Genomic DNA, 12,509 nt, shown 5'->3' on the forward strand with positions numbered 1-12,509 from the left:
TAATAATACCATCTTTTAATGCAAAATTGAAGGCCACCAATTTATTGTTATGAGTAATTACTATTTGAGGGAGCTGAATATTGTTCTTGATTTAAAATATTCCATTTGTCACATAATAATAACAACGCTGAATAATTATTTATTTAATAATACTCTGAAAATATCACTATTCAAGGACAAATTGATCCCAATGATTTCATATATTAGAACTTCATTTTTAAAATAATTCTTACCTAATAAATTTTTCTGAATCTTTAATACTTAAGAATAACTTTTCCATCTCCTTGCAATAGCGTTCTAATTCCTTAAAATAAAAAAAAACTGCATTAAAAAATTGAAATTGTTAATATTTAAAAAACTAAATTGTTAAACGTTAGTAATAATACAATTTCACATTTGTATAATTTTCCTCCAGCAGAAATCCAGGCTTTTTAATAAACAGTAAAATTGAACTATTCGCATTTTCCTTAACCATGATTTCTTTCTCCCTAGTGGTATTCTGTGGAATTTAGGAAAAAACGTGGATAATGAGAAAGAGATGATTTACTCACAGAGAACCATAAACCATAATGTTTAACTGTATAACAGATTAGTATTGTCCGCTAACTCCACCTGTATATTTTCTACAATACCTTGTACTTAAATCAAGCTTAATGCTGAAAAAATTTGAACTTAAAAACAAATTTTTTGTCCATATACTAGATAAGGTTTTAAAAATGTTTACATAATAATTGTTGTTTACTAATAAAACATCTCAAATTATGTTTATATCTATAAAAAAAATGTATCCTGGCTTCTAATCTTTTACTAAATACACCTACAGTTCAATATGTATTCAACATCACTCCACTTATAGTATCACTTATTAAAAGTATATGAATAAAGTTTAACAGTGTCTTGTTTTTAAATTCAAAAAATGTATAGACATAATAACAAAATTATTCATTCGAATCTTGGATAAATTGCAAAATAGAATCCTAGGTAAATTGTATCCCTTACAACCAAATGGTTCCAACAATAACTCGAACATTTCAGAGAATACCATACTGGGGAAAAAAATGTGAATCAAGCATGAAATGTAAATGGTATGCAAAGTTTAATAAGCTGGTTCTAATGAACTATCAATGTTAAAAAAAAATTCTGAATATATCTGAACTAGTGATGAGCAAAAATATGCGGCATGTTACTTTTACATGTTACTGCCAATTAATAAAGGCCAATTTTGCCAAAGGATATACTAGACAGAACATACTTACATTAGAAGAGATATACTTACATATTCTAGATATATTTATATAACCATTAGTCCTGGTTACTTACAAAAAAGACTAATTAATAAAAGTTCTGCAACTCTTACATTATAATATTTGTAGTTTTTATTTCCTAAATGTTAAGTTACTTTACATGAAAGGAAAGCATTGTAAGTAGAATAATTTTCATATTTTGAAATTAATGGCAAAATTATAACGAACGAGTAATGGCATTATTGTTTACTTTTTCTTTTCTCCATCTATTCCCAGATTACACTGTCCATCCTCTACTATCAATTAGGATATTTTTCAAAAAATTTCACTACTATAAGAGACATTGTGTATAGCAAAATAGAATTTTTCAATGATAATAAAGCAATATAATCACATAATAATAAGCTATATTTTTAGTTAATTTGAATGGTCTCTGTGTTAAGACCTGTTTTGGATCTGTGCCATTATACAAGAAAATTATTATTAATAAATATTAGATGCAGAGAAATAAAAAATTAATACGTATATAAATTTACCTCATCTTTCTGACTTCTAAGACCATCAATCAAAGGTTCCCGGAAATTTGGATCCTGACCAGGATCATCTGGTAAAACAGATGTTTTTGAAGATTCCTATATTTATAAAAAAATACAAAGGATTAAAAAAATTGTTTTGCAGTAAACTAGATGCAACGAATATGTTGCAATCCGTTCCCCCCCACAGCCCAATGAGATGAGGATGATATGTAAATGAGGTGTAGTCTTGTACAGACTCAGATCGACCGTTCCTGAGGCATGTAAATTATAAATGTTGACCATTGTTCTCCAAATAAATACTTAAGCGTTTCTTTATATTTTTATTTTTATTAAACTCTTCTCTTTTTTTTAAGATGATAAACAGTATCTCAAATCAATCCCATTATATATAAAACTGTTACACAAAACCAATAATACTCGTATCTCAAACAATAAATTATCTTACATGAAGTAACAAAATATTTTACATAAGTTTTAAAGAGCCTATCTGAAACTATATGTGATTTTCTATGAATACAATTTTAAATTCAATACTTTCGATCGTGGTAATCTTTAACCTCAATAATTAAAAGATTAGGATATGCAGATCTTTTACTTATATATCCTAAATTAAATATTCTACGCCATCAGCTAACCGTTTCATAAATTTCAACTTTTATTTTCCCCTATGCCCATGTTAATTAAACCTACCTTAACATGAATCCCACCAACTAACTAGTTCACTGTTTTACAAGAAACACCTTTTTTTTTAAGATCTCTTAACTTTATAAACCAACCTAATTTTCAACATCCTCCTGTACTACTGCATTTAAAATTCATTTATTCTTTTTCTTTCTGCTTTCCCTATTAATCACATTTTATTACCATGAAAATAATTAAAAAAAAAGTCATTCAAGTCCTTAAATATAGATCTACATTAAAATAGAAGTAGCAGCCTTCTTTCAGCAAAAAAAACTATTCTTTCTGGTGTTAGTCTACTTTTTATCTCTGCCTTACTCTGTTCATAATTTGTAATTTTATTACCTGAACCATCAAAGTTCTATAAGCTTTTTCCTTGTGTATTATGTTCATCTATTTTAATATTTAATTCCTCATTATTTTCCTTTTATTTACATTTCACCTTCTTTTTTTAATTTAGATTTCTTTAAATGTTAAACTGATTTCTTCAATGGTAGTTCTCAATCGGAGAAACAAAATGTAATTTCTGCGCTTCAGTTAAATACTGCTGCTATCTTATCAATATAGATATGTTATATAACATTGTATTCAATATGACTTTTAAATTGCAACTGTTATTCCGATGTCTGTCATAGTCTAATTACAATGTGCTCTTGCATGTTGTGAACATAAGCATAGTTTAAATAGTTGTATTCTTCTTATATAAGAAGACTAGATTAATTTTTGAAATGAATAAAGAGTAATACAGACTACATGTAAATATTTAGAGTGTGATAGTGATATGGCCCTAAATAATAGAGGACATTACGGTATAAAACCTTTTGCAATTACAGGATATGTGGTTTGAAAACCATAATTTGCAGCACAAAAAGGTATGCATTTCATGTCATTTTGGGTGGTTTTGTGTCCTTTATGGTAGGATTTCATTTATAATGAATTCAAAATATGTACCTGATGCTACACCAACAAATCTTCATACCATTGACCACTGACAAGTGTGTGTTTTTGCCATTTAGCAGAATGGTTTGAATCTAGGGGGCCAGGAAAGATAGTAAAGATAAATTCAGTCAATCAAAATTGAATTTGGATGGCAAAAATATAATTGTAGATATTTACTTAATGACGAGAGGGTATTTGGTGAAATACACTGAGACAGTAGAAATTTTTTTTTTAGTTCTTGTATTAACACGGGACACTTGACAAATAGCTTTCAATTATTAAGGAATACATACAACTAGGCAAACATTAATCAGTGACTGGTGGATTTCGTACCAGCTGCTTTAATACAGAATGGATTACTCATCTTATTGTGAACCGTAGAGAGAATTTAGTGGATCTGAGCACAAGGCATTTACACAAAATATAGAAACAAGATCAGCACTCTTTAATTACAATAACCGGCTCTATAAGGGACCGAAATTTCTTTAAACAATACTGGGATAAGTTTAAATATTAACTTCCTGACCTTTAAAAATACATTATTCTGAGTAGTAGGAAGAACTATTATGAACATTAACATAACCAGATGTGATAGGCCCTAACAATAAATAATTACCCGACTTTATAACATGTACAGAAGTGGGTTTAAGAAAATTCTACAATAATCTTAACTGCTATAAAAAGATGACAGAGAAGGAACTCAATGAAAGAATGAATTGCATCTATCAACAATATATTCTCTAAGTTTCAATTATAGCATACTTAAGGTATTACATACATTAGTTTAATAAAAGCAGTTTGAGTTGGACCAAAGTTATAGAGAAATTATTATATAATATGTTTATTTATGACAACAAAAAATACTTTTACTTCATTGAACTCATTTTCTTCTCAATAACTAGTTTTAGCACTAGTAGATTTAGTAATATATTTAATTTCAACTTTTAAATAATCACCCTATACTCTGTACTGAGTCAACATATGACGGTATAAAAAAAAACTCAATTCTGTTTTCTTACAGTAATTCATAACTAACATGAACTTAAATATAAGAAATGCTAAGAAAAGACCTACGGTAATACTAATGATTTAAATAAGAGATATTATTACCTTTTTCACCTATGCTAATTTCTCAACTATCGTCATTTAAATTCAGCTGCTCATCTGTGAGCAGCTGAATTTAAATGATAATAATTGTTGTTGTAAAATTTGTAGTGTAACAACTTTGAGATTACACAAATGAATAATGCTGTTAATGACAAAGATATTTTCAAATTTAAACAAAATCAGCTGAAGTAATCAACAATATTGGAGTTGTGATAGATTACTTGTAAAGTACTGGATTTCTAAACATGGGGGTTACAAAGTTGCATCCAGAAAAGGGTACAATTGTTAGTCATAATGATTATAAAATTCCTTTTATACAGTATTTTATGAAACACCGCCTCATCTGAAATTAACATACATAAAGTGGACCCTATCATTACCAGAAATATTTATATACTTTATAACAGAAACTTATTACCCTGAAAAAAGTTATTATTTTAAAATAAACATAATCAATACAGCATTACAAGTAAATTGTATTAATAAAAGAAATGCAGATAATCAAAATTCCTTAATCACCAATGATAATATAAACCTGACAAGTTTATTACTTACCTGTGGGAAATGTGTCGTAAAAAAGTGTTTATATTTATCAGTGGTCCAAGAATTATTGGTTGAACCCAATCCTTGAATACTTTCTATAAGATCTGCTCCAGGAGGAACCAACAAAGGTTTATTAAAATCTTGAGACACAGTCTTACTGTAGAAAGAAGAATGAAAAAATTAACAATAAAGTTATTTAACATTCTTACTTATGGACTACCATGCATGGTTTTGCCTGTAGTGTAATCATCTTAAACTACGTTGTGCTCATCTGCATTATTAAAGAAATATATTTATTTATATATATATATATATATAAATAAATAATATATGTAGTATATTTTATATAAATAACCTAAAATAACCACCAAACACAGTAACAGACCCTAAAAAACTAATAATAAAAGTCGACTTTTGTGAGATTTCTTCATCATCAGTCTGTAAAAAGATCCAAAATTACATAAAAAAAAAATTTAGAAAATATAAACCACAACACTTGAACAACATAACTCAATGCCAGCTGGAATGACAATGATAAAATGTGCCAATCTGGAATGATTATCATTTATTTATTTTAAATTTTGTTTGATAACGTTTGAAATTTTTTACCGAATGATAATGCGGGATCCCTTGAAGGTTCTGTTACTGTGTTTAGTGATTATTTGAATATTTTATTGTATTATTTATATATATATATATATATATAATAAAGGTACTAGTGTAAAAGATAAGTGTAAAGATTTCATCACTGTTTTTCAAAGTTTTCAAGTTTTTCAAAGGAAGGTTTGATATTAGAAATAGACACTCTGAATTCTTTTTATATATTTGCCGAGATCTATATTTTTATATATATATATATATACAATACAAAATTATAAGTCAATGTTGAAAGAATCTGTCGATTACATAAAGCTCAAATACATTTTTTTCAAAATGTTTCTCTTCTTTGAGAAAGTAATTTTTCCATTATAATAAACTAAGTCAGTCTTTCTCAACCTGTGAGGCGCGCCCCCTAGGGAAGCATAATAACGCTAAATGCGGTGTGTAAGCATATCAAAAAGAAAATATTATTAAAAAATTGTATTAATTTATTGAAAGGCAAGCAAAAAAAAAACATTCTGACATAATAAATACAAATTTACATTGACATAATACAATTATAAATAGGATTGTATCAGAACTGCACAATGTATTTGATAATTAACTTATCAATACTAAATTAAGAACAAGTTTAATAATTATTAGTGATTCCCTTAGGTCTGTCTTGCAGGGCAAAGTTTTTCAAAGGAAGGTTTAATATTAGAAATAGACACTCTGAATTCTTTTTATATATTTGCCGAGATCTATATTTGTCTTTAAAGCAGCCACCTTAGAAAATCTGGTTTTGCAAAGGTAGGATGTTGAAAATGCTAATAGTAAACAAAATGCTCCAGTTTTCAGTACAGATTCAAAGAGTGATTTATTACTAATTGTCTTTTGATTTCGCTGTGAAGGCTATAAAGATTTCTTCTTCGGCAGTTGAGAGCCCTTTGGTAGTATTTTGAAATGGATCCCTAACCCACTTGTAACTTGCTACAAAGCAGTCATCAGAAAGAAAATACTTTATAAAATTCTTTGCTAGCATGGCTAAATGGTTTTCAACGGTTAAAAAACAACTTTCACATGCTGTTCTTTAGCCTTGTAAGTTTTAACATTCATCCACATTTGTAAACATTTCTAGGTTTTAATTTCTGCTCCACAATTCTAATTTTCTACAAAAAGCATTATCACACATATCCACCAATGTATGTGTATTTGCTCCTTGGAGTTGAAGATTCAAGGTAATTTAATTTCTCAAATATGTCAACCAAGTAGCTCAATTTGAAAAATGGCAATTTCTTCTCCTAATTCATAAACACATTGCAAAAATTTCCCACATGATAACCATCTTGCCTTGCAATAAAAACCATATCTTTACAGCAGAAAAGATTTTTGATTTTAGGGATCTCATTTTTATATAATTTACTATGGTTACAACTGTCGTTAGAATAATATTCAGACTAGGACTTATTTCTTTGGAAGACAGAGCATCTCCGTGGATCATGCAATATGTCCAAACATACTGTGGAGATTTTTGTTTCTCAAGTGCTTGTATAGTTTGGAATATTCCAGGCATTGAACGAGTACCATCAATGCATATTCCGACGCAATTTTTCCACTCTACGTTTGCCTCGTTTATAAAATCATTTAAGACAGCAAATAATGCAAGTGCTGTTGCTTTGAGTTCTATTGGTTTGCAGAAAAGTAGTTCTTCTACTGCTGACATATCATCACAAAATCGAACATAAGCAATGAAATGAGCATCATTATTGCTATCTGTTGCCTTATCAAGCTGAATTGAAAACAATTTATCATGCAAATTCCTGAAAAGCTGATGCTGTACATCTTCAGCTATATCACAATTTGACAGGTAACAGTATCATTTGATAGATGTAAGGACTACAGTTGTTTGGCAAAATCATATCCAAACATAGTTTGTTCTCAATTGCAGCTGGAAAAAAACACTCTTCAGCAATGGTGTGAGGCTCTTTACACATGGCTATTTTATATGAAACTTTGTAAGAGGCAAATAAAGCTTTCATATTCAAAGTTTTTTTTAAAAATGATGTTTGATTTTCAAATGATTTAAATTTAATTCAAAGAATTCTCAGGGTTTGTTAACGTACTCACTATGAAGCGTTTCCAAATGTTGTTTAAGTTTATTAGGTTTCATGCTGTCTGCTGCCAAAACTTTTGAGCAAATAACATACACACAGGCCTTCATTCTTCACTTACTTCAGTACTGGCAAATCCAAAATTTAAGTATTCTTGAGAATATTTTCTTGATTTTATTTTCGGAACAAGCTCATCTGTGCACTTGTTGATGCTTCACTATAATCTAATATTCGCTTACACATACTTAAAACTTTATCCATGATTCTGTATAAATCTACTGCCGTGAATATTTATAACCATGAATTGTGCAATAAACACACAAATTTCAATATACACATTCATGATAGATTCAACAGCGATAGGAAGATCGTCTGAGACTGGCTGGAATTGAACAAAATGCAGCATTTATACAAGTTTGTGCAAACGGTCATTCAGACGTTCCAGAATGCTCAAGGTAAATTGGAACTTCTCGCAAAGCTGAGAGCTGCAAGAATGTCTGATAGATATGGTAGACATAACACAGAGCAATAGATAGGCATCGATTCTGGTTTTGTCAATGCAGCGGATCAGTGTTGCCAAATATCAGTAAATTTACTTATTCTTATAATTAAGGTCGTAATGTAGCTTTAACGTCAAAATAATCAAAATATGTTATTACTGTATACATAGTTATTGTATGAGAGAGGGACACAATGAAAATTTTGATTGAATATTGGGTCGCAAATACTGAAAGGTTGAGAAACACTGTACTAAGGAGAAATTTTCTATGATAATAAAACCTTGTTTATGTAAATGAAAGACCAGTAATAATTTCCCTGCAAAATCAAAGCATCATTGTTTTGCAAAAAGCACATATAAAATTATATAGAGTGTATTACAAAGTTCTCCTGGGACTTTCATGATCTATTCTACTCATGAAAATAATGGACAAAGTTCATATACACATAAAGCATATCCTAAAATGGTTTGTTTGCACATTACAGCTAGTGAAAAAGTTTGCTTGGGTTTCAGCTATCCCAGTGAAATGAGGTTGTACTGAAATGTTTAGGATATTAATTAATGGGGAAATTGGTAACTTCTTATGGTTTTTGACCTGAAAATCAAATAAAATAAAATTCAATCAGTTTGAATGCGATAAGGTCATAATTGTAATCGTTTTGTCGCCCAAGAACGGTTTTATTTATTTTCGTTATTTATTTGGTGAGGCGAGTAATTGGTCTTTGATTTCAGTGACTGTATCTCTATTCAACACTGACGCAGATCTTTTGTGTTCCTTGTTATTAATAGAACCAGTCTCTCTCAATTTTGCGACTAACCTTAATACTGTATGTTTTGTTAGGAGCTGGTTTATCCGGGTACTTATGGCGAAACAAATCTTGCACTGCAACCACAGATTTCGTACTGAAGTCAGACTCAACAATGAAAACACGTTCATCTAGCGAAAACACCATCTTGTCTCTAGCAATACACTGAACGTTATGACTGCAGTGTTGTTACTATTGGTAGTGTTCTACTGCGTCGCCGCGATGTTCAGATGTTGGACGAGTCCATTTCAGTAACGAGTAGGGGAGTAAGCTTGACTTTTGAAATTTCATGGATGAATGATTGATGGGTTGCGTTTTATATGGGACACCCTGTATATCTGGTACCATAACCACAAGGATTGTGGAGGATCTGACATAAGTCACAAGAGACACTAAAAACTATTATTCCCAAAACAACAAATAACTTATGCCTTGTATACAATAGACAGAGAAGTATGAAATGTTTTCCTACTCACTCCACCAAGTTAAATATACTTTGGTACATCAGTCATGCCAGCCTCACTGCAGTGTAGATGATATTTATTCCTGTACATGACACCTTCACCCTTTTCACTATACTAAAAATAGCATTATATTTTTTATGGATTTACAGTAATCATCACTGTTAATCAGAAAAATGAACTCTGATAAGCAATTCTTGCACTTCAAGTGCTTTAAAAACAACAATAAATAAAACTAACCCAACTTGTTAAAAAACAGCAAATTAATGTACCCAATTTTGTTAAGAAATACTGGACAATCACAATGCCTCTTTTTAGTGGAGGATTTAATATTAAGTAATTTTATTCTAAATTCGATGATTCTATTTCACAATAATACTTCATTTCTTCTACTTAAACTTACAAGTTTTTTATACTATTTACACAGTAATACAAACTAGAAACTATCTTCACATAGTAAATAAATAACTAAATATTACATTCAAATCATATATACGAGTAATTATACATCACAGAGAGATCGCATCACTAATGGTTGGGTGTCCTACTCCACAGCAAAAAAGGAACAGTTTTAGATTTTGCCTGGAAAGACTAAGGAAAACCCTGTAAAAAATTTGGTAAGGAAACAATATATATATATGACATGGGAATCAATTCAGCTTCTGCACTGGCTTCATCTGTGGTGTTATACTAGGCCTTCTAATAGCTGGAAGAGTAGCACTTCTTCATTGAGGTAAATGGGCATACTTTCATCTGTGCCTATAAATTGTTGAAGTCGTTCCCTAACTGGAGGGTTAAAAAAAAAACTTGCCTAATATATGAAGCCAATTCTCATATTTTTCAATAAATTTAATGTAATCTAAATACATATTAAAGGAGGATGCAGTAATATAAAAGAGGTATATTGTTCTACGTACAACCAGACATAAAGAAATGTTTATCAACTATTTGGAATTCAAGGAAACCTTCAAAATTAAAATTGTATCAAAACTAGGTCTAAAAAGAGTAAAATATAAATGAGTTCCAGAGTTCATGGATTATATCTCTCATTCATACTTCCAAATAAAATGTATACTAATTTTCCTCACTGATCAAAATTATTACTTTGCATGAAAACTATTAAAAAAGAATTTGATAAAAAAATCCTGCAGTCATCAAAATGCGAGTGAACAGACCAGACTGTACATGTTTCATGTATACATGAAAATACATTATGTGTAAATGAACATCAAATCTCCTAATAATTTGTTATCAGATGCATAAAGCTGTAAAATTCTTAGAAATCCCAGCTAGTTAAGTCTAGAAAAACTGGAGAAAAATTTGTATAAAATATAAAAAATCTAAAAAAACACCTTCATAAAATAGAAAATTTTAAAGTGGTCGTAGTCAATGTCTTTACAGCAGGCTGCAGACCAGGTCAGGCGTGATAAAAAATCTGATAAATTTAGTACGATAAAGCACCTGATCGTAGTTATAGTTACTGGATAGTTAAGGTAGATGTTCTGCGCAGTAAAGAGCTATAAAATGTATATTTTTCTTTTATTTCAAATAGTTATGAATACTGAAAAATAACTCTAAAATATACTTATATTTAAGATGTTCAAGATATTTAAGAAAATGTTCAATCATATTTACCTGAAATAAGGCATATTTTCCACCAATTATTATAAGGGGTATTGGAAATGGATCCATTAAAAGGTTCTGAATTATATTTTCTTTTAGAAGTTTCAGACTTCTGTCGATATTATTAATTTTTTGAAAACATTCCTAAAATCAGTTCTTAAAAACCGTTCAATTACTTCATTACCTCAGTGATGATATTCTCAGCTTGTACAGTTTTCTTTTCAGAATAAATTTTAAGAAAGGAATCAAGCAAACATCAGCAGGTGTCAAGTGAGGAGAGTTTGACGCTCCAGAGAGTTCACTGTTCTGCAGATAACAATTTTTTAGAAAATGTTTAAAAAGAATTTTTGACAAGTATATGACAAATTTTCAGATCACCAAGGAGAAGACTGTAACAACTTCCAACTGATATTTTAACTTTTAATGCTATTTAATCAACAGATTTCCTTTTAATATTTTAAACATACTCATTCGTTTGGTCATTCATAACAATAGACTGATATTCACTACAAATATCATCAATACTAATAAGACTCTCTTGGAAACAGTTGTCATTTGATTTTTTTCACTTCCAATTCACTCTACATTAATGTCTGATTCTGATCTTAGAAGCAAAATTATCTTTTAGCACACTGTTCTGACAGAAAATATAATTTTATGATGTTACAAACATCATTTGTGTTAACACAAACACAGCTATTATTATTATTATTATTACTTTGTCGAAACTGTGATGCAGAAAATTAATAAAATAACTTCCTGTCACAATTATTATTTTAAATTTTATTCATGCTGAATTTTATGCTACTTCAATAATGTTTCATTACATGTCAATTGTACTTGGATATACTTCTCATAATATGCATGTTTAGGTATAATGAAATAAAGAAATAGGGGCATTATTTGAACAGTGCCAGATTATAACAACCGATAAGGTAAAAAAGAATGACTAAATTTATTGGTTCTATCATTGCAGATAAGCTTTCATTATAGAGCAACATAATCCATAATTAAATGCTAAAACAAAAACTGACATGATTGAACAAGTTGACAATTAGAAAAAAAAAGTTGAAAATAAGTGTATAGTTTCATAGAAAAGAAACAAACATTTTTTTTAGGAAGATTGATCAAAAGCCCAAAAATTAAACCAAATAGATAAATTGTTGATATGTAAGCACATACATTTATTTGTAAATGTAAATTATGTTAATTGGTTAGTTAGACCACACAGTATACTTCATTAATTATCTATTTCCTTCAATCTTTATTATATTTTTCATGTTTCTTTAATATCAAATTAAATTAATGAGAAAATTATAACAGTACCTGTCATCATGTATTCAACTGTACAGCTGTGTACTACAATAGACAATTGTTTTA

General features: G+C 29.3%; 1 protein-coding gene across 1 annotated transcript in view; it reads right to left on the bottom strand.

Annotated features, from left to right (window-relative positions):
• Nucleotides 1-229: 229 nt before the first annotated feature.
• LOC142326566 (cytoplasmic dynein 2 light intermediate chain 1-like) overlaps nt 230-12,509 on the bottom strand; it is an 83,288-nt gene continuing 71,008 nt past the window's right edge. Inside the window, exons 7-9 of the mRNA XM_075369146.1 lie at nt 5,060-5,204; nt 1,781-1,876; nt 230-304 (exon numbers count right to left, since the gene is read on the bottom strand). Of these exons, the coding sequence (XP_075225261.1) occupies nt 230-304; nt 1,781-1,876; nt 5,060-5,204 (316 nt within the window). The remainder of the gene's footprint in view (nt 305-1,780; nt 1,877-5,059; nt 5,205-12,509) is intronic.

Source organism: Lycorma delicatula, chromosome 6 (assembly GCF_047948215.1).
Source record: "Lycorma delicatula isolate Av1 chromosome 6, ASM4794821v1, whole genome shotgun sequence".
Lineage (NCBI taxonomy): Eukaryota > Metazoa > Arthropoda > Insecta > Hemiptera > Fulgoridae > Lycorma > Lycorma delicatula.